We start from the raw sequence: 22733 nt of genomic DNA on the forward strand, positions 1-22733 counted from the left end.
CCGCTTGGGGGGGAAAAAAACCACCACCACCAGCAACAACCAGTTAATGGCAACAGGGTGCTCATTTCCAAATAGGAAATTAAAAACAATAGAGTCACGCAGCGATAAGAGTTTAGAATCTATACAAAGAAGAGACCAAACAAGGGCAGAGAAATTAAACAAGTTCAGGCTGCAAAAGTATACCTTTGCTGTAGACAACAGGAGTGGGGTTACCAGATAGCAACTGTGAAAAAACGGGACAGGAGGAGGGATGTAATAGGCACCTATATAAAAAAAAAAAGTCCCAAAAAACAGGACTGTCCCTTTAAAAACGGGACATCTGGTCACCCTAAACAGGAGTAAGATTCTTGGAGGAGGGGACTGTGTGTTTTTTTTTTTATTAAAGACTCTTCTAGATGGTTTGTGCAGGACTGGAGGTGGCATTCATAAATTGTGAATGATTACTGATGGCAGGTAAATGCCATGCAAAGCAATTAAAGTAGCAAAATGCTAAATAGGACTGTTACCATTAATTTTTTAAATGTTAACATCTGCAGAACTTACAACTGAGAAAAAAAACCAGGCAAGAGATAGGATTTTACACTTCAGTTTCTGCAAAACGGCTTTTAGTTCTACAAAAAGTAGTGCAAAGAATCCCACAAGTCATTTATCTCAAAGATGTAATAACCAATACTAGCTTTGAAAACTGAATAGAAACTCTCCATTGGAAGTGCTCTTAAAGACATGTCCTCCTCTTCACAAATCAACATGTATGACTAAATATGCAAATCTACAGCAAAACTGCTGGAAGGGGCAGAGGGCAGCAAGGCGCAGACAAATGTGAAGTATCAGAGGGGTAGCCATGTTAGTCTGGATCTGTAAAAAGCAACAAAGTTCTGTGGCACCTTATAGACTAACAGATGTATTGGAGCATAAGCTGTCGTGGGTGAATACCCACTTCGTCAGACGCATGTGAGTGATCTAATTCCCTGTCCTTCCGTAAGAGCCTTGTAAAATGATGATCGATCGATGGGAAACAACTAAAAATTCAATGCAAATGCATGCTATACAAGATTAACTGCATTCAAGGCTAAATTTTGCCCTTAAATGTGCATGTGCAGTTTCTACATAAGTCATTAAGAATTATGCATTCATGCTAGAGGGCAGGATTTGGCCCCTAAACTTGTTAGGGACTCCTGACACCAACAAATGTCTAAGTCCCTTGCAGGAGAATAAAAATAAAAAATTTAAGATTTGTGGAAAATCCATATTATTCTCTCCATATTTAAGAACAGGGTTAAAGAAAGCAAGTCAATAAGTGAAGATTACTATTTTAAAATGATGAATCACCATTGTTAAACTGTACATGCACCTGCAACTTCTGCAATCATGAACATTTAATAATAATTTATTTGCTTTCCACACTCCTGTGGCCCATACGCTCCATTTAGGCTGCACGCCTAATGACCTTGTCTTGGTGTCTTTTTTCCATGTGACTTCACACCTGGAACCCCTTGGTCTGCAATGCCTCACCTCTTTCATCCTGGAAGCACATTTCTTCCATTAAATCAATAAACACTCATCTGCCCTTCAAAAAAACAAGCAGAACTTTCAAGACACACTAGCCAAAACTATGTGCTCTTATTACTGTAACCCTCATCCTCCCTTCTTTTTATGCTGCTGTCCTGTCTCTCAATTCCCTTTACATGCACCCCATGCCTATCATTTCCAGTTGGATTGCAAACTCTTCTGGCAGGGAACATGTCCTTTTCCAGCAGTGCAGTATCAATGTGTATTAAAAAAATGCAATTCTCATACAAGTTAACTTATCTTATAAGGGCCCCATGACCAATTTGATGACACTTTTCATTTAGGTTTGTTAAAGGAGCCAGAGATGTACAATATACACATATGTATCATAATTTCAGTTCACATGTACCTGATCATTCCATTTCCCAAGCTGTTTACCATTTTTGCAAATGTTTGTTCAAGAGGCTTCTCTGAGCCCTTCTGGTTAACCTGTGAAAAATGAAATGGTAATACCAATCATTCAAATTTGTTTAAAAAGGAGAGGCAAACAATTTAACTAAGCAGAATAATTAAAGGCATACCAAATTAACAATCATTTGTTTTCCATAGCTAATTATCTGAGAGTCAAAATGTCTTTGGAAGCCATCCATCTAGAAAACAAAGGAGAAAAAAGTGACATCACGGGTCTTTAGAGATGCATGTCTGTAATTTACTAAAATTGCTACATTACAAGAATCCCTTAATGTAACAGCACAAGTCGTTTTCTGGATGAGAACGTGGTGCTCAAATGAGGCAAATATCTGCACTCCGCTTTGCCAATGCGCCTCAGCTCTCCTCTGCAACAGTCTTGGGCTTCTCTTGTATAAACTACTACTTGTGCCCAATAGTGCAGTGGTTTTTATCACTATACACAAATGAGAACCAGGAAGAGACTACTGCACTCATTTATACTTATGACCTCATTCAAGCTTTGAGCCAAAGACTCCATGGATAAAAAGGCTAGTACACTGGCCCAAGTCTCTTGCTACTTCAACTTTAAAGGTAATGTTTGACTTTAATTTTAAGAACAGATTTAAACAGCAGACTGTATGTTAATGAGAAGGAGCAGCAATGTTAAGTTTATTACCACATTATATCCATGCAAACACTGAATTCCATTTTACCCCCACACATCCAAGGAAACACACATACATGATTTACTACTTTGCTGATCTGTGGCTTTGGCTTATACTTGAGGTTTGGTCTCTGTGACCAGAAAAAAGGAATTGATCCACGGGTCTGGAAAACAAAGGAAACAAACAAATGACAAATGCAATTTCATGTTCTTGTTCATTACACCTTCCTGACATCTATATTTTAACTTGTTTTTTCTTGTTAAATGTAAAATCAGGTTTTGGGCAGACAAGAAAATAAGACTTGCCAGCTGAACTTAAGCTAGTCACGCAATCCATTCTGATAAGTCACTGAATTTACCTGGACAAACGAAGCTTTGCTCCCATTGTAATGTACAATTTGTTCTGTTTCAACAAAATTAGCTGCATGTCCTTCTGAATCAATACCTGAGTTAGAAAAAACAGAATCCAGTTCACACCGGCCACAAACACCATTGCTTTAGATTTGAATTGGGGTCTCATTTTTCAGTTAATAAGATGAAACAATACAGAATAGCCAGAAGATAAGTGAAATCTGTGGCCTTGTAGATCAAAGCCACCATCTGAGACACTGTTAGCTCATGAAGCAGAGACTTGGAGTATGTCTACACTATGGGGACTATAATGGCATATCTACGACACCGTAGCTATGCTTGCACAACCATATAGTGTAGACGCAGCATATAGCAATGGAAGGAGATTTTCTGTCTGTGTAGGAACACCACCTCCCAGAGGGACAGTTGGAAAGTTGATGGAAGCATTCTTCCATTAACTGAGCTGCATCTATGTTGCAGGTTAGATTGGCATAGCTAAATCGCTCAGCGGTGTGGATTTTTCAGAAGAGCAGACCTAGATATTGCTATCATTCAGTCAGTGCAGGGCCTTTATTATACTGCCAGCATGTCTTAATAGTCTAACTTAAAAAATACTTAAGTTATTTTAATACTGAACAAAGATGCCAAAGCACAGACACAGAAATCTATCTTTCCAATGGAAAAATTATGGCACAGGGAGCAGCAAGTTTGTCCACACTTCCTCAATGCACCTCAACCTTAACATGCAGAGACTGGTAAGGAGAAGGCACTTCAGTCTGCTTCCCTTTCAGCCTTTGGCGTGAAGTCAAGAAAAAGCAGTAGTTGGGGTGTGTGGGGTGTGTGCCCCAGCTTACATTTTCTTTTCCTGCACATGAGAAATGTTTTCTTGTGAGGTTCTTTATTAGTTTGAAAATTTTATGTAAAGTATTTTACTGAAGTAAATACCACCATAAACAGCTTATTTATAGGATAATCAGTATTGTCAAGTGTTTCATTTAAAACGATCATCATTTTAAATTTTTGGACTAAACATAAATCAAATGCCTCAAGGAGCAATAAATGAGGTTTGCCGTTTAATAGATGCATCTGCATATGAAACTGCAGTTTTGTGCTCAAGGTTGTTTTTCTGTCGTTATTACACTGAAGTAAAATATTTGGCACAAAAATCACATCAGGTTGTGACAGAATGGAACAAAACAGTAATGTAAGTGGTTAAATACTTATGACATTTGAAAATAAGAAATGAACGCGTTACAGATATGTTGACCGTTCCAACAGTGGTTGCATTGTTCGTCATCCTACCTCTCACATAATAACGTACACCAGCTCTGAAACAGCTTCTTCTAGAGATAAGCAGCCAGTCAAAATACTTTCCATTTATGGAACAAGAGTGCATAGCTATAACTGGTAAACATGTTAAGGAACACACAATTTTGCAATGTTTACTTTGCTATTTTTAAATAAAAGGGAACAGGCACAGACATAGGGCCAAATGATTAAATAAATACAAAGAATTTTTGCAAACATTCATTGATGTGTAGGTATGTGTATAAATATACGGTTATCCCTATGTCAAGTTATTTATTATATTTAACTTCAGAGTCAACAGCCTAATACTAAAATCAGTATGTGCATGACAGAGGAAGTTTTAAGGGATGCTAACTAACTAAAAAAATATGAAGCGATTATAAATAGGAGAAAACGGGATATGAAGAGATTGGAGACTGGTCTCAAAGATTCTTCAGTTAAATTAAATTAAAATGTTGACACATCTAATGATAAAACATTTTAAATCTATTAAAAACCCATGAACACAAATAACCATCACATTTGAAAGAAATAGGTCAATACTATCAGTATCATATGTATGATCTCAGGCCCTGGCCAAAAAAAAAAAGGCCAGAACCCAGAAAAAAATTTCAGACTGCAGACCAAGCACCTTCTGAAATACGTTATCTTTTTCTAAAAGTAGTTTTTCCCACCTTCTGCAACCAGAATTTGAAGAGAAGCCTTCAAACCTGATCATGCTCTCTCATAATATGTGCATCTTGACAATATGCTCCTGGAACACCATGGCAGGACAACATTCCATTGTCAACAGGCCAAATTTGTCCTTAGATGTACACAGCCCCTACTGAAATCTTAAAGGGGAGCTGTTTATACAGACACTTCTGTTCTCTTAATTAAGCCCTACACATCACTTTGGTATCAGATTCTAGTCCTTACTGTTAGGGGATAGTTGCTAAGGACTGGCAATTTAACTTAGGAATCCAGTTCTGTCAAGGTCATAACTACTTTCAGTTGATGTTAGATAATACAGCATCAAACTAATATCAGAAAGCAGCACTCCTCATGTACTGCAGCAGGATGCCGAACACAGATTTATACTACCCTCTATTGCCAGCAAGGTAGAACTACAACTTTAAAGGACAAGACTAACAGGCTTTGTTTTAGCTTTTAATATAGGCATGCTGTCCTGTCCCTCTGCTCTGGTCTTTTGAACAGCCAATATGTTAACCATCTTACTATTTGCTAAGGTCTGCAAGGCAAGTTTTATTCCAATAAAAAAAGAAATCAATTTTCTGGGTTTTTATTCAAGCATAAAAAATTGTAATTCTTAAAAATACAGCTGATTACTTACATATACACATTTCACCTCACAAATTTCATCTCACCAAGTGTTTTTCCCCACAAAAATCCTGTGTAGGAAACCTACTTTTTTGGGTAACTGCACATTAGGCCGATACTACAGATTTCATTTACAGTTGTGCCAGCACTCTTTGTAAAAAATCCCAACAACTAGTTCAAGTTTGGTTAAGAGAATATACAAACAGATCCTCTGCCACCCAAAATGCCCTCAATAAAGAGTTCCTAGAGAGGGATCTATAAAGGTCTAAAATTAGACATAGAACCACATACACAAACTCTTAAAATCCTTGTAGATCCAGAGATCACCTCAAATATCTCAGGGCTTGGATTTTATTCAGCAGGAAATAAAAGCAGTAGCTCTAAACTTGTCTGTTTATCAACACTGCCATAAACCTAAGATCGTAGGCTCAATCGATCTCCTACGGAGAATTTAAGAATGGAGGGATGGACTTTTTGGGGAATTAGACATATTCCCCATCTCTCCGCTCTTCATCTCTCTTGAATCAGGGTAAGATCGATACCAGAGGAGTTTTATAAAAATGAGAAAGTTACTTACCTTATAGTAACTGCAGGTTCTTCAAGATGTGTGGGCCCTATCAGTATTCCACTGTGCATACACATGCTCCATGTACCTAGAGTGGGAGAATTCTTGAAAGCAGTGTCTGTTGGTCTCTGCATGTGCCCTTGCTCTCCTCATGCCTCTGACTGAGGAGCTGAAGAATGGAGCTGACTGACCACCTCTCCAGTTCCTTCTCTACCACAAATCCAAGACTGATCCAAAGCAAAGGGGAAGGAAGGTGGGTAGACAGAAACCACATATCTTGAAGAACCTCATCACTATAAGGTAACTTTTCTTCTTCGAGTGCTGGTCCTTATGTGTATTCCACTGTGGATTATTGACAAGCAGTACTCAAGTAAGAGGAGGGTGTGAGGATGCTATTGCTTGTGCTCTTGTAGTGTGCCCTTCCCCTCCCATGAGTGGGAGGAAGATGACACAACCAATCAGAGTAAGATACCGTCCAAGGTCCATTTAGAGATCCTCTGTGAGGATATAGCCTGACCTGAGACTCTTTCCGCTATGATGATAAACACTTGGAAATTTTCTGATTGGCTTTGGCTGGGTCTGTGAGCAGGATGAGTGTCCACATGGAAGTACGCATCCTTGATACTGAGAGCTGTAAATCCCATACCATTTTCAGGATGGGATTGTAGATGCCAGTATGACCATGTGAAATTTCAGTTTGCAAATAAACCAGTTGAGATGGCAGAGATCAAGGATGGGTCTCCAGACACCCTTCTTTTTGGGTACTAGGAAGTATATCGAATAAAAACCCTCTCCTTGGTGTTGAAGAGACACCCGCTCTACCACTCCTCGCTGTAGGCGGGACTCTACTTCTTGTTTGACAATCTCTGTGAAAATGACCCCTGAAAAGAGGCAGCAATAGGGTTTTGGAGGGCAGGGAGGTAAATTTGATCGCCTAGCCAGAATGGATGATGTTTAACACCCACTTGTCCATTGTTATTGCACTCCACTTTTGGAAAAAGAACGGTAGGTGATCCCCAAAGGATGTGTGGAACTCGGCAGATGGTGGCATCATTCACTGGTCTGCAGCTTTGAAGTCCCATCAAAAATATCATTTAGACAGGGCTGGGGTTGGGATGATGTTGCTGCTGCAGAAGGTGCAGGGAAATGGGACATCTGAACCTTTTGCCTCTTTCGGGGTAGCTCATAAAACAACCAATAGTAAAATTGTTGAGCCATCTGTCTAGGCTTGTATGATTGCCTGTGGAATTCTCTCTTCAGGGCAGATGTATATATTCCCTGGGAGTGGGAATATATACAGCTTTAGAATGTTTAAGGACTTATTTGTCTTTTGGTTAAAAAGATGAGTTTTGTCGAAGGGCAGGTGTTCTGGACCTCCCTGGGAAGCCCCAAAGTGCAAAGCCATGATTCACAGAGCATCACGATCGCACTTGCTATTGAACTTGAAGATGAATCTGCTGCATCTACTGCTGATTGAAGAGCGGTCCTGGCAACCAACTTACCTTCCTAAATGAGAGCCTGGAATAAAGCTCTATCTTGTAAGGGCACATGGCAGACCAACGGACACTGCTTTCAAAAATTCTCTGACTGAGTGCCTATAGTGCATGCATACACACAGTGGAATACACAGAAGGACGAGCACTCAAAGAAGAAAAACAGGATTTGCCAGATCAGTGGTATGATCAGTGGTATAACCAATTTAGTACTTGCTTCTAGTAGGCTACTACCCACAATGCAATTATTCAGCGCATAGCGGGCTGGAAAAAATTCCTTCTTATCCATGGAAGGAATCACTAGATCCTAAAATATAAGCGAGATTACTGGAATGGGGAGTTTTCTAATACTAAGTAAACCATGTTCTCAATTGTTTTTAGTTTATAACACTTTGTCTTTTGTTAATCTCTAAGACTCCCTATGGTTGATTAACTACAGGGCTATAGTCAGAGAGCCCATCCTTGGGTGCTGACTGTGCACTCTTATCTTATGTAATAACTCACATGGAAACTTGCTGTGGGCCACCTTCCAAGTGAGCACAGGGAAAGATATACTTCCTTATTTCATGCAGGCTTACTGGAGGGTAGGAAGAAGAGAGCCTGGGGTAGAAATCTAGAACAGCACAGACTGGACACCAACCTGAGCCAAGAAGATTATATCATTGTGTCTCCTCAAATCAGTATCTGGTTCCACGCTGAGACAGAGTGGTTGAATTCTAGACTGCTGAACAGAGCATATTTATGTAATCATATTTGCTTTAACAAGAAAAGGTCACTATCAAAGTTAGCAAAAGTCAAAATTAACAGATAGGACCCTGTAACAGCGTGCACCAATCTCTCGCGAACGCTCCCTCTGGTTGGCTGTGTCTACAGTCTTTAAATAGTCCCGGCCCTGTTATCGGGCCGTACCCCCAGGGCTTCCTCCTTGAAGGCAATGGTTTCACCCCCTTGGCCTACTCTGGACCCAGCTCTCCAGCCAGGCCACTAAATAGTTCATTTTTCTGGGGTTTATTACTGTCCGATTGTAGACCAGTTCCCCAGTGACCCATGCGGGGATGGGGGGGAGAGACCCAGGCCTGCCCACTACTCTGGGTCCCAACCCAGGGACCCTAAGAATAACAGTCAAGTGCAACTGTGTCCTTTTAATTACACTGCTTTCAGTTCCTTGGGCCACTTCCCTGCAGCCCCAGTCTTCGCCGAAGCATCACCCTTACTTCAGGGCTCATCTAAGTTCAGGCCCAGCAACCAGCCAGCTCTTCCTCGCTGCCATGGTCCCTGCCAGAACTGAGCTGTCCCCTTTGAGCAGCCAGGAGCACCAACTGTACTCCTCTGGCTCCAACAAGGAACTGTCTCTGGCTTTGCAGCTCTTTTCTTTATGGCCCTCCGGGGCCCTGATGGCTGCTTCTGCTGCAGCCACTCTAGGCTGCTTGGAGGACTTCTCTACTGCTCTTTTTCTGGGATGGGGGTGGCAGGACCCTGAGGCCTCCAGCAGGGGATCTCTGGGCCTAGTGCACCCTGTCATAAACCCATCTACCTCAACAAAACAAAGCCCAGTTGTCCCCCGATTGGGGCTTTTCACCTTTTCTAACTCAAAAGCGCTAATATAATTGAAAATCCCAGCTTTTGTTAGGCAAACTAGTTTACAGCCAATGCAAGGTATCAAGTTAGTTTAGGATTGCGGGAATACATGTGTATACTCTGCTACATGCATCATTCTTATGAGTAAGGTAGAGTATTGATATCAAAAGCACTGTTTGTTAAGAGAAGGATTCTTGTAACTTTCCTTCAATTTCTGAAAGGATGAGCAGAAAGATGGCAGAATGTGCATGCCTACTCCTGTGACATGGGATGGGGAGGGCTCTGAGTTATTACAGAGAACTCTTTCTCAGGTGTCTGGCTGGTGAGTCTCCCCCACAAGTTCAGGGTGTAAATGCTCACCAAATTTGGGGTCAGGAAGGAATTGTCTGCCAATCTGACCTGGGGGACACCTTGGAGGTTTTTCGCCTTCCTTGGTAGTGTGGGGCACAGTTCACTTGCTGGTTTGAACTAGAGTAAATGATGGATTCTCTGCAACTTAAGGATTTCAGTAATTCAGCCAGAGGTTATGGCCTATTACAGGAGGGAGGTTCTGCAGCCTATGATATGCAGGTGGTCAGACTAGGTGATCATGATGGTCTCTTCTGGACTTAAAAGTCTATGAGCCAACATTGCTCTTATTTTAAAGTCTATTAGCCTTGCTAATGCCCGTTTAAATTGTATCTGATATATTTATGTCCTTGTAAAAAAAAAAAAATCACTTAATAGATGTCATTCAACAGATCACAGTCTAACCATCTAAACATTTAGTAATATTGTAGGTGAAAGTACCTGTCTAGCAGGATATAATCACATAAATATTGATGTGAAAATATTTATTAAACTGAGCTTTGTCTTCCAAGAGAACAGCCAAGACTAGAAAGGTGATTGTTCAAATCATGCTTATAAGAGTGGTTTATATAAAATTGTGTTAAATATGAAAAGCAAAATATTTACTCTTTGCATTCAGACGGTCCAAAAATATAAATTGCCTACAATCATTACATGCTATATGTTTGCAATTAGGACAAGATACATCAAATTTTGTGAGGAGACTATTTGAAGATTTATGTGGTACAGTTGCCAACTACAGTTAACTCTTGCACCATCAACATTTTCTGCCTTAGAAAGTCAAATATTCTCCTAGATAATCTGATGAAACCTCTAAGGTTAAAAAACAAAACGAAGCTACCTAGAGCAAATTTAGGTTACAAAACACGAAAAGGATACATCCATGCATCACTGGAAGAGCAAACCTATGGATCTGAAAATACAAAAGAAACTGTATAACACATTTAAAAAATATATTTTATATAAGTTGTCTAACAAAACAGATATCTCCAAGTACTAACCCAAGAAATAGACAGATGACAAGTGTATGAAACTCTAGTAAAAGGCACACATTGTAAAGGCAATTCAGTTTAGGAAGAGGGACATTTATTACAAATGAATAAGAAAAAGTTTCATGTTTTCTAGACAAGTGATTTCTTTGCACAACCACAAAGATTTTTTGCTCACTAATAAAGCAACAAAGTGTGATATTTCTTACCAGTCACTCTGTAAAGCAGAAGACATTCTGTAACCATGCTTATCTCACAGAGAGTCAGTGAATGACCTTGGTAATAGCAAGCTGCCTTGGAATATAAGTGGGTATTTGTACTCCCAGTTCTAAACAGAGATCTGCTTAATATTTTTGCCACAAACAAGCTAAATGTAAATTAATACCTAGATGTATTTTCTAAAACCTACGTGAATACTGTCAATGTATGACATGAACAAATGTGTTAGCTGAGTTCGGAGCTACCAATACAAGTCTTAGCTAAGAAACATTGTCTAGCTCATGTGAATAATTTAAGACTAGACTTAAGACATCCAAGGGTGTAATGTTATCTGGATATAACTTGCTAAACACAAGAGTAAATATGGCAATATACTGCCCTTTACACTAATTAGCATTTAATTAAAACAAGTTAAAGGTGGTTTGCAAATATAATGCTATGTTTCTCTACATGGTGTAAAGACTAGAAAAAGGATGGCAGATCAGGAATCAAGTCACCAGGAATGAAGGTATTGAACAATGGCTCTGCTGCATTCTCTCAGTCCCAGACACCATGGAACCCCTTCTTCCCAGATCATGATCCCCTTCTAAAGATTTCAGTATCTCCCGAAGTTGTCTGCTACCACATTCTCTCTACTGGCTGCTACAATAAAGTCTTCCCTTTCCTTTTCATTATGAGGTTACATCAGTGGAGAGAGGTTACAGGGGGTGGGTGCAGCAGCCAGCACAGAGAATACAGTAGTAAAACACCCTTATATGTAATAGAGTGTACATGCCCTGGTTCTTTATGAAAATGTTGCTGCCTTCTGTGGATGTACAGGCTGCCATGTGACTGTTGGGGACATCTGTGGGTTTTGGAAGCAGAATCTCTGTGCCGGACTTTCCTACTTTGTGTGGACTTTCCCTATGCAGTCCACAAATTATAGTCCAATTTGGGGGAGAGGGATGTCAGAAACTCAAGTGACATCTTTATTGACCAGTTTAAGTTGGTTTTTAGCTCGACACTTCATGTGACAATAAATTCCCAATATAAACACATAGTTGTGTACGATCCTTCATTGTGCACTTGTACAGCTTAGTTTATATTAGGATTTACCTGGCATGTCTCTAAGCTTATGATCTCTTGAAGAATTTGTTTGAAAAGTAACGCTGATTTAGCCTAAAAACCTTGAAAGTGTCCTTTTGACCATGTGTGGAAATTTTGAGGAAAGGCAACCCAGACTCAAACTCATGGCTGTGTCAAGGGACAGAGGCAGTATCCTTGGGGAACAATATCCGCCTTAGATAAGGCAAAGCAGAGCTCAATATTTTGCAGAATTCCAATTACTAGACACATACTGCCCCCACCTCTTCTTGGTGTTATTTTTCTTAGCATAAAGCATATCATCAAAGTCTATTTTTTTCCCTAACAGACATTTTCAATAAGTCATTATTTCACCAGATATCAGAGGACTTTTGAGTGAAATTGAAACGAAGTGATTAGTTTAAGACAGATAAATGTAATGTCAATAGCTTCCCCACACACAGGTAATTTTGCTACAACTAGCAGACAAGTAACCAATATTTTATCTACCAGCGTTCTGGGTATCTGAAATAAAGACATATGCAAGACTAAAACACTTTCTCCAGAATATTATATCTGTGCTACATTTGATATAGATTATTAAGGGAAACTTCCAGCATACGTTACCTCTGGCTGAGCAGCAAATTCTCTAAGAAGATGCCCATTCCACACAAACCGTGGATCTGCCTGTAGTGAGAAAAATAAGCAAATAGGGTTGTTGGGTATTTTTGTTGGGGGACGTGGGGGTTCTGAAGCTCAACTTAGTTCTATGTTAGGGCAGAAGTTCAGCACTATCCTGCATAAGCATAAGTTTGGGTGACTAGATATATGGTAAGGGTGGTACACCTGGCTTTCACAAAACATAGTTTGCACTCTTTTGGCTGGACGGGCTGCTGCACAGACGCAGAGCTGGAAGTCCTACCAGAAGCAGACAAGACGTTCCTGGTCCAATTTTCAGAGGTAGCGAGTATCCTTAGTTTCCACTGAGACCTGTGGCTGCTCAGCACCTCTGAAAAAAAATCATCAGGCCAATTGAGCAGCTGTTGGTTCTGCAGCTGAAAGGCTTAGGGTTTCAAGTGTGCTTAGGACAGCAACAGACTGAGTCTGTTATGAACAGACTAGGTCTTGTTTTCCATGCTATAGAAATAGTAGACAGTCATTCCAATCTTAACGCCAAGAGAAAGGCCTGAATGACAAGGTGAGAAGTTTCACACTGCCGAGTCAATACGCCTTGACTCTGACATGAGCAGGGGGGTGAAGGGAGAGTAACATCCATCTGGATAAAAAGTTAGTTTAGTCTCAATGTTGAATCAGTGCTTGGCCTCAGACTGCAAACAAAGCTATCACGGTGACATAGCCAAGAGAAGCTGATCAGACCACCAACTCATTTAATAAATGCCAAAAAGATGTTAAAAGTGGCAATTTCTATCACTACTGACCTGGATTTTAACTGGTGACAAAAAGATACAGACTATGACCCATCCAGTGCCCCCTTTATTAACACTCTTGACCACTTTCTCCCTACCACTCCTGCCAGAAAAACAAGGGACACTGGACCACGCCTTCCATTATATCTTTTAATCTACAAGCAGCAGCATTTTCAGTCTCCATTCCATATTCTCTACAAGAAATCATTTAGGCTACATCTACACTAGAAACTTCAAAGCGCTGCCACAGGAGCACTGGGAGAGAGATCTCCCAGTGCTCCTGGTAATCCACCTCCATGAGGGGAATAGCAACAGAGTAGTGTCCACACTACCGCTTTAAAGCGCTCAAACTTGCTGCGCTCAGGGGGGTGATTTTAGAGTTAGAGCACTATAAAAATGTAAGTATAGACAAGCCCTTAGTTACTATCCTTTTGTTCTGTAGAACAAAGTCAGTACATTGTAACAAAAATCAACCCAAAGTGCTTTTGAGAACTTTAAACGGCAAGATATCAGTACAACCCAATGAATTTTGGAACAAGTGGAAACTCTCAGAGAGGAAAGTGAGAACATGCAGAAAGACACTTATCCCCAAGGAGATCACAGCACTTTACTGGCTTCTATTTCAAGATGAAATATTTCTTCATTGAAATAGTGTAGCCATTTAATAGCAAGCAAAAGCTGCATTCAGCAATTTAGGACAGAAGAAATACAGGGGGATTTCTAACGAAGCACGTTTTTAGCTAAATTAGCATTTGACCAGGATATCAGGACAACAGCTGCGCTTGTTAAAAATGTTATGAAATACTGGAGGTCAGATTTTAAAAGATGAGTAAGTACAAGTACCACAATTACACAGGCAAATTTGGGTGTGTGAGCAGCTGTCTGGTGAGTTAAATGGGTAACTGGCAACAAGTATGCAGCTACCTGATTTTGCATGCACATTTATATTTTATCTCAGTTATGCAGGGATAATTGCATGTGCCCATCTTTGAGCAATTTGATCCCGGACCATAAATGACAAGAACATTGGTTTTAAATCTTATTTGAATGCCAGCATCAGAACAAGTGAATGAAAGACTGATGCTTAGAGGTTATAGTGCCACTCACTGAGTCACCAACGCTACTTCCTATAGTACCCTAGGTTTAGCTGCATTCAAGTGCTGATCAGGCTTGAGCCTACTTGAGAGATCTGATGGGTTCACAGTCCAAGATGGCATGGCTACAAGCAGACTGTAACTATTTCAACACCTGCAACAACTGGCATCTTACATACCTTTTAAAAATGTTATATTTATTAATATAAATATAGAGTGCTTACTGACTCAAAAAGGGAGACTTCAGTATGTTAGATCATTTTAAACTGGAACAGAAGATTTTTTTAAATGACTAATGTGCTGACATGTCCCTTCCTATGGTTGAGAGGATAAATACATAATGACACTTTTCTGAAACTTGGTAGATTGATTTTAAGGCTAAACAATCGTTACAGCTAGACCATTTGTGGGGGAGGATGAGAAAGTACCATATAAAAATTGACAACACAGAACAGTACCCAAACACAGAATTCTAGGGTTCATTAACAAGCAATATGGTCTGCTGAAGTTTTTTAAGAAGAAAATGAAATGGACATGAAGGTTTAAAAAGGGCATGAGAATCGCTTCTTGTTCCCAGTTCTGAAAGTATCCTGACAGTTAGGAGGCAAACCTTGTAAAGGAGGCTTTATAGCCTCTTCTCCCAGTTGAAAATGAGCTCCAACGGTCTCAATGATTTTAGAAAGCACTTGTTGAATCAAAACCACGTTTAGCAGATTATGAATTCTAAATCTTTGGGGAAGCTGAGAAAGTTTACATTCCTAAATATATCCCCTGGGGCCTTAGTGTGGCTGTGTTGTTTTGTTTTCTTTAAGATTGAAATTAAACATACTAAATACTGTTTCTAACAGCATATTAAGATAGTCAGGTTTAGAATGCAAAATCCCAGGGCCAAAGGCCACAAACCCACCACTCTGTTCTGTATCCTTCCCAGTCTCTCTTCCAAATGCAAGCTCAGGTGGTGTCTCTCCACTTTTTGATGACGCAACCCCCACTGTCTCGGATCCTAATCTTAGAAACCCATCATTTTTTATCTAACTCCTTCCCACAGTGTCAAAAAAAGTTACTATGCAAGTTGCCACAGACAAACTCCAAATAAGTCAAGTACCCTAGAGGTTAAGAGAAGATTCAAAATGGAAACGTGTAAGAAATCATGTAAGAGTTATTCACCTCAGAAGTAACATTTTCTGATGTCACACTTACACAAAATTAACTCTCGCTATTTGAGTCAGCAGTACAACTAAGTTTTAGGTTTGTGGAGTTTTGTTCTGTTCAAAACTGCCACAATATCTGGCATTTTGGAGTAAGCTTTTTAACTACACTGTTTATTCTCCACAGGCTGGAGAACTGCAAACAACTATTTTTTCAATTCTTACTGTTTGAAGAGGGAAGGGGAATGAAGACGATGTTAAAACACTTAAAGTGTAACTTCTATAATTGATTGTCTCACTGCACACATTTTCAGTTGCTTCCCTTTCCTTTTGTGGTCAACTACTCATTCCAAAAACAGCCCGACCATAGTCAATACTATCAGGCTGAAGATTTTACACAGCGAGTATGACAATGTACTGGCAGCATGCTGATAGTGAAAAATACAAAAGGCACACAAGCAAATCCATTTCACTAGTTTAGTTTGAAGGTGGAGAGGTAAAACCATTTTTACTATGATTTTCAGAATCAAGGGACCATTAATAGCTTTCTGAAAAGCAACTGCTATTACACTATGAACATACATACCTACCCTTTTTACAGTTTATGCATTAAATCTATGGCCAGGTAAGTCCACGAAGAGACAAGATACACACAAAACCAGGAGTATTGAACGGCTCAGATGTGTAGTTCTCAGAATTCTAGTGTTGAGAAGTTGTATTTTAAGGACCTGATCCAAAGCCCAGTGAAGTCTCTGGAAAGACTTCCATTGATTTCAATGGGCTTTGGAGGAGGCCCTATAAACAGTACTATTCCACAATGAAGTGTCTTAAGAGGATTAAAAAGTATTTGTAAAACATTTGCAAGTTTAAAAATCAAGCTGGGGAGAGACCTGTTGCTATAAGATCTACGATATTTAAACTTTACTATGAAGTTACTTGGTACCTGCATTATGGTAGCTAAGTATTTTAAATCAAAATGAAACAAAAGATAACCAGCAGTGGCAGGCAGAAAAGAGAAAGGAGTTGTAGTCACTGTATATTTGTGGCATTTAAGGCCAGCATTTTTCCTCACTTTTCCTTTATAAAATAATCAGGAACATCGAGCAGCCCCCAACAGAAGTTTGTAATATAAGATGATCTGAGCATGGAACATTAAGGGTTGCGGCAAGGAGGTCAGAAGCAGCAAGACACAAAGACCTATGCAGGATGGCAGAAGGAAATAAAAGATAGGATAGTATTCTAGTCAGCTCTGAAAGTATTGATTTTTTTTAAAGCTGTCTTGCAACAGGTTTACCCACAGACTGTTGAGAAGTGTAATATACACAAATTTAATGCTACAGAGCCAGGAGGCTCTGTTTTAGGAATGCAAAAGTTCAACATTAATTTTAAGGGGATATATAGTTTACAAAAACAAAATGGCAAGTTTGAAAGCTAATCTATGTCTCAGAAACATTAAAAGGGATGAAACTGACACTTGTCCCCTCAGAGTTCAGTCCAGCCAGAAATTAGAATCTAAATAGACTAGTGAAATAATCCCATCAGTTACCTGATCTATAAAATAAACCCATTACCACACATAAAACTAGTTGACAAGGAGCTGGATACAAGACAGAAATCAGTGGAATCCTTACCCTCTCTAGTAGGCTCATTTCTTGGAATTCTGGACTGGTGTTGGCTAACCTTTGCAAAGTGTGCGTTAGGTCATATGTTGTAGAGAAGTAAAATCCATCCACATTCAAGACGTGACTAAGCATTGCTAAAAAGGCTTTATTGTCCTGCAACTGTTGGCAGAAAGAACAAAGAACACTGTTATTTACCAACACCAAATTGCTGGGTTTTTTAAGTTCCCCTTTTTAAAAAGGCACTGATTTTTTGCTTACCACCATGTTTTGCAGGAGTACATTAAAAAAAATAAAATAAAAAAAAAAACCACACCAATATAAAAGGATACCTTGAGATCACAATTTTGAGAGAATAAAAGTAGACTGCCAGTTTACAACGTTAAACTGCTCCAATACACCCTGATTCAATATGTACAGTAGATGAGAGAACGCTATACTTCAGGGGGTTTGACCAATAATTACTCCTGGGGGAATTTTGTGCCACTGCATACAGGTAGAATTCATGTCCCCCGCAGATGTTTTTTCTTCTCCACAGAATAAAGATTCTGGAGAGGCATTGCAGTTACACCTTTTGCCCACCAGCGGTGCCAGAAGAGAGGGGAGCCAGTGTGCAGAGAGGGAGCGGGACAGACTGTGTTCCTCACAGTGGGGCCTAATGAGGAGGCATGGGACGGACACAGTGGGGCACACGGGGCTGCTGGGGGGCTGTCACAGACTGAGGTTCAGAAGGACTAGTGGGAGAACAGATTGGAGCATGGGCTCACAAGCTAGTGGGGTGACAGCATTGAGCCAGGGGCTGAATGGGAGGGGGACTGCAGGGCCACCTGGGGATGGGGGGTAGATGTGCCTCACTGAATGGGAGAGGCTAGGGGGTCAGCTGGAGACTCCCCAACTCCCTAACAATCCCTCCCCCTACCCACCTCCACCCCCAAAAAAATACCTGTTCCAGACTTCTCCCACCCACACCCAACAACCCTCCAAATTCACTCCCAGACTCCTTCCCTCTCCGTCAGCTCCTCCATTACCCCCGAGTCCCCCAAGCCTTTGCACTGCTTCTGAGGGGTGCAGGAAATATGTTACTGTATTGTAGTTTAAATGAATTACTCAACGTTCTGTACCAATATGCCTAGTAAGGAATCTGTCAAAAAAATCTCCTGAATCTTTTGTGTGTGTGTATGTTGTTACAGACATACTTGCTGACAGATATTTTTAAATAAATTGCCAGAATAATTGAAACTGGTGTTAAATTGTTATTTTGACAAATACAATATGCAGAATTTTGTAGAATTTTAAAATACTGTGTGAAGAATTTTTTAATTTTTAGCACAGAATTCCCCCAGGAGTAAATAATGGAGATTAGACTGATACCAAGTGCTTCCCAACCACAGAGGAAAAACCTGTTGTGCCCCAAAGAGTGTACAGTCAAAAAAAAGGCAAGTGAGAGGTGAGGGGGAAAGGATACAACATTATGGCAAGGTGATCCCAGTGATAGGCTCATGTCTTGGTTGCAGGTTTGGCTTATTTTATTTTTAAATAGATACTAAATTCACCTCCCATCCCACCATTCAATCCCCATGTCTTTGTTCCACAGCAATCCCGTTTCAGTTCCAATGAACTTATACCCTTTCATTCCTCCCAACATTCAATCCCTTCCCTCCATGTAAACAAAAATGATCAGTTCAGTGATAATCTAAATGAGATAAATAGTTGGATCACTTAGGGCTGGTCTACACTGGGGGAGGAGGGGGAATCGATCTAAGATACGCAACTTCAGCTACGAGAATAGCGTAGCTGAAGTCGACGCATCTTAGATCGATTTACCTCGGGTCCTCACAGCGCGGGATCGATGGCTGTGGCTCCCCCGTTGACGCCGCTTCCGCCTCTCGCTCTGGTGGAGTTCCGGAGTCGACGGGAGCGTGTTTGGGGATCGATTTATTGCGTCTAGACGAGACGCGATAAATCGATCCCCATAGATCGATTACTACCTGCCGATCCGGCGGGTAGTGAAGACGTACCCTTAGTCAACTAGTTTCTTGTAGGTTTCATGGAAGTAGTAAAGGATTTGACATGGAGAAGGTAGTGGTTTTGCGGACCAGCTCAGGAAGGACATGCCATACATAGGAGACAGTGTGGAAGAAAACACAGAGTTGGCTGTGAAAGAACTGGACAAAGAGGGTCTTAATGGGTATTGTGGGAAGAAAGAAGGGGTGCAGTGTTGGGAGACATAAGAGACATGGGTTTGAACTTGATGCAGTGAGAGATGGGACCTAATGAAGGATGATTTGGTCAAAACAATAAGAAAGGCCATCTTAGAAACTGGAGGGAGGGGGCAGCGAAATTGGTGTCAGGAAGGCCAGGGACACAGAGGTTGCCCAATGGAGTTCGTTTGGGAATTTGAATGCATAGATTTTCTCTAATTTACACTCATATAAGCAAGAACATGCACAGGCTTATAACATTATGAATAAATCAAAGCAGATGAACCACAATGCCATCAGCATTTTAAAAGAAACTGCACAACTGCTGTAACAGTCTACAAACTATGCTTCAATCCCAGGAGACCTACATTTGAAGAGGGTTTTTTTATTATGCTAAAGACAAGCCATCAGAAAATTGCTAATCAGTTGTGGCTTATTTATTTTTCTTCTACCAATCTACTCCTACCTGAATATCAGTTAAGTGCAGCATGGTCTTTTTGTAGGAGAGGATGTCAAAATCAGTTGCTTTCCAGACTGCATGACTGAAACATTCACCTACTTTTTTCTTTTTTGTTATTACAATAAGATAGCTGCCTGTAAAATAAAAATGTAGAAGTCAAGAGTAGTTAGATATAACGTGATTCAAGAAAACAAGGATAGCAAGCACAAGGCTATATACGAAAAAATGCATGAAGGGGAAAGAGGGAGAAAAATTCCTGGAAGTTCCCCTCCTCAAGAGTTTCCTCTAAATCCCTCCATTGGAAGGAGGTTGCTCCACTCCACAGAAGACAGTTTGGACAGCCCAAAACCCACAAATGAATTAACTTTCCTGAAGGTTCCCCATGGAGTTGGGTAGGGATAGAGCACACCTTTCCAAACACCCACACTCCATCCCCACATGCAGATCTGAATCTGCCAAGCACACTTCAGGGTCTTGAAGGGAGAGAGAGTGCAGCAGGGGCAGCCGACCCCCACTCCAGATCCAAGTACAGACAGTCCTCTCCACACACCGATCTTTTAGGGTGGGGACGCAGAAGGAGATAAGTGACTGAGCCCATAGTTTGGAGAATGCAGAATCCATCAGCAATACGTACAATGACAGTGAGATTCAACAAATGAGATTCAATTTAGAAGTCTTACAGAAGGTCACAGATATACTATTTTATCCTAAAAGACAGTTGCCCTAAAGCCTCCAAAATATTAGGAAGTTTTGTTCCAATTTGTCCTCTTCCTTTTGTTAACTGTTTTGTTAATGTAGATTTTTCCTCTACATTTGGGAAGAGGTTTGAAAACAGCCATTGATTAAACAACTAAATACACTGATCTCGCATCAGGTCATTCCCAAATATATTATTTCGTGTACCAGTACTATTGACTTGAAATCAAGCCTCACCAAAAAGTACATAAGTGTTACAGCAATTCCAGTGGCGAGGGTGAGAGGGGGGAGGGAAGTAAACGTTTTGTAGGTTCTGTAGAAATATATTTTAAAAGTAAGTTGACAGAATGGTCAATTAACTCCTTTTCTACATTTAGATATTTAAAATTCATAGGACATCTTCGCTTTCCTTTCATTTTTAAGCATCTTTAGTTAGCTTACACAGATGACAAGTGTCATACTATAGCAACTTTTAAGAAATGATGAAAAAAGTGATTTTGTCCAACAAACCGTAATTCCAGATTTCCTTTATACATGAACCACACTTTCTCCCAGGCTTTTAGATTTCTCTAGCAATATATTTTCACCTACATTCTTTCACCAGTATAGCATTTTGTTTTCCTTACCTGCCACCAGACGGATTGTTCCCAAAATACCATATATAGGCCTTGTAACAGCTGAAGGGGGAACATCTTTCTTAACTGAAAAGCAGAAAAACAAGATGTCAAACTACATCTGTTTCATGATTATATCCCATGTAACTTTATTAAGTTGGATTTGATCATGAAGTTTCAACCATGTCATTAATGAGTCACAATTGTGAGAGGCAATGGATTAGTTTGAAAACATGCTGGGAAAGAATTTAAAATTAGGAAATGAAAGTTTTCTATTCTGTTTAATCAACAAGAATCATTCTAACTGAAGAAATTCAGGCTCATTTACCGGACAGTCTAGCTGGGTAGCTCAGCAGCAGCACACTGTCCTGCCAGCAGCAAGGAGTTTCCTGTTTTGAACCAAACTCCAGGTGTCAAGGCCCCAAGACCAGCCACAAGCCACTATACCTGGCCTCCCCACTTCTGAGCACCCCTGCAGCATCTCAGTCCAATTCCACACTGAGCAACAGGGCCAGACATGCAGTCCGAATTGTGATTTTTAAGTTGTAAGGCCAGCTCTTCAAGGCAAAGACTACTAAGAGCTGTACAGGTGAGCTAAAGTATATAGTGTCCTGAATGATAGGTGTGGTGGGGTGGAGGGTGGGAATGCAGCTTGCAGAAGTGCTTCAGTATTATACTTTTATCATCCATAGATTTAGGGGTCATTGTGAGGACCATTAACACCAAGTTTTAAACCAGGCTTGTATGTCATCCTAGATTTAAGTCACAACTAAGTGCCCCAACAGAGTTTGAAGAATGGAGAAAGATGGGACTAGATTAGTCATTGGGTTACATGCCAATGAAATTATAAAGTAGCTGCTGGGACAACAAAATACCTTGGCTTGAAGAGTTTATATGTTAATGAAACACCAGCATTAGGAAAAGATGGCAGACAACAGAAACCTGGGAAGAGTAATCCTTACAGCTCTGAAGGAGTAATTGCTATTCCAGTACTATAATATTTCAAGAGGATGAGAGCTCTAATCTTATACAAAAATACTGTAAGCTTTACAGTCCAAATTTAGTTGGAAAAGAGATTTTAATTTAATTTTCTCAGTGAGAGAAAGGAGATACACAGATTCTAATATGAAGGGAAAGTATTGTAGCAGCTCCTCTCAGTAAGACAGCATGTGAGTGCACTTTTAACATCCTATTTTCTGAAGTTCATAGCTCAGTATTAAATGGTTTGTTTCAAGTTGCAATTTAGTATCAGGTCTTCACCTGGGAAACAACCTGCGTGTTTGTTAAAACCACACAAATTTGCAAAAGTAAAATGTTAAGTTATGACCATAGCACAGAACTATCAAACAATTCAAACTGTAGCCTTTTAACAGCCTCAGGAAAAAGCTAAAAAAAAATAATCACCAACTATATTTTGGCCAAGTTCATAGATTCCAAAGCCAGAAGGGATCACTGTGATCATCTAGTCTGACCTCCTGTATAGCACCGGCATAGAACTTCCCCAAAATAATTCCTAGAGCAGATCTTTTACAAAAACATCCAATCTTGATTTAAAAGTTACCAATTTATACTTGGTAAATTGGTCAAATGGTTAATTGTCCTCATTGTCAAAAATTTA

At 40.1% G+C, this 22733-nt stretch overlaps 1 protein-coding gene across 1 annotated transcript in view; it reads right to left on the bottom strand.

Moving 5' to 3' along the window:
* Positions 1-22733, bottom strand: part of LOC112117858 (phosphatidylinositide phosphatase SAC1) — a 55177-nt gene that overhangs the window by 12815 nt on the left and 19629 nt on the right. Inside the window, 10 exon segments of the mRNA XM_026646048.2 lie at positions 1919-1998; positions 2091-2159; positions 2701-2787; positions 2983-3068; positions 4277-4378; positions 10466-10499; positions 12484-12543; positions 17157-17306; positions 19812-19939; positions 21128-21202. Coding sequence (XP_026501833.1) covers positions 1919-1998; positions 2091-2159; positions 2701-2787; positions 2983-3068; positions 4277-4378; positions 10466-10499; positions 12484-12543; positions 17157-17306; positions 19812-19939; positions 21128-21202 — 871 coding nt within the window.

This window comes from Terrapene carolina, unplaced genomic scaffold (genome assembly GCF_002925995.2).
Source record: "Terrapene carolina triunguis isolate 2854851 unplaced genomic scaffold, T_m_triunguis-2.0 Scaffold34021, whole genome shotgun sequence".
In the NCBI taxonomy this organism is placed as follows: domain Eukaryota; kingdom Metazoa; phylum Chordata; order Testudines; family Emydidae; genus Terrapene; species Terrapene triunguis.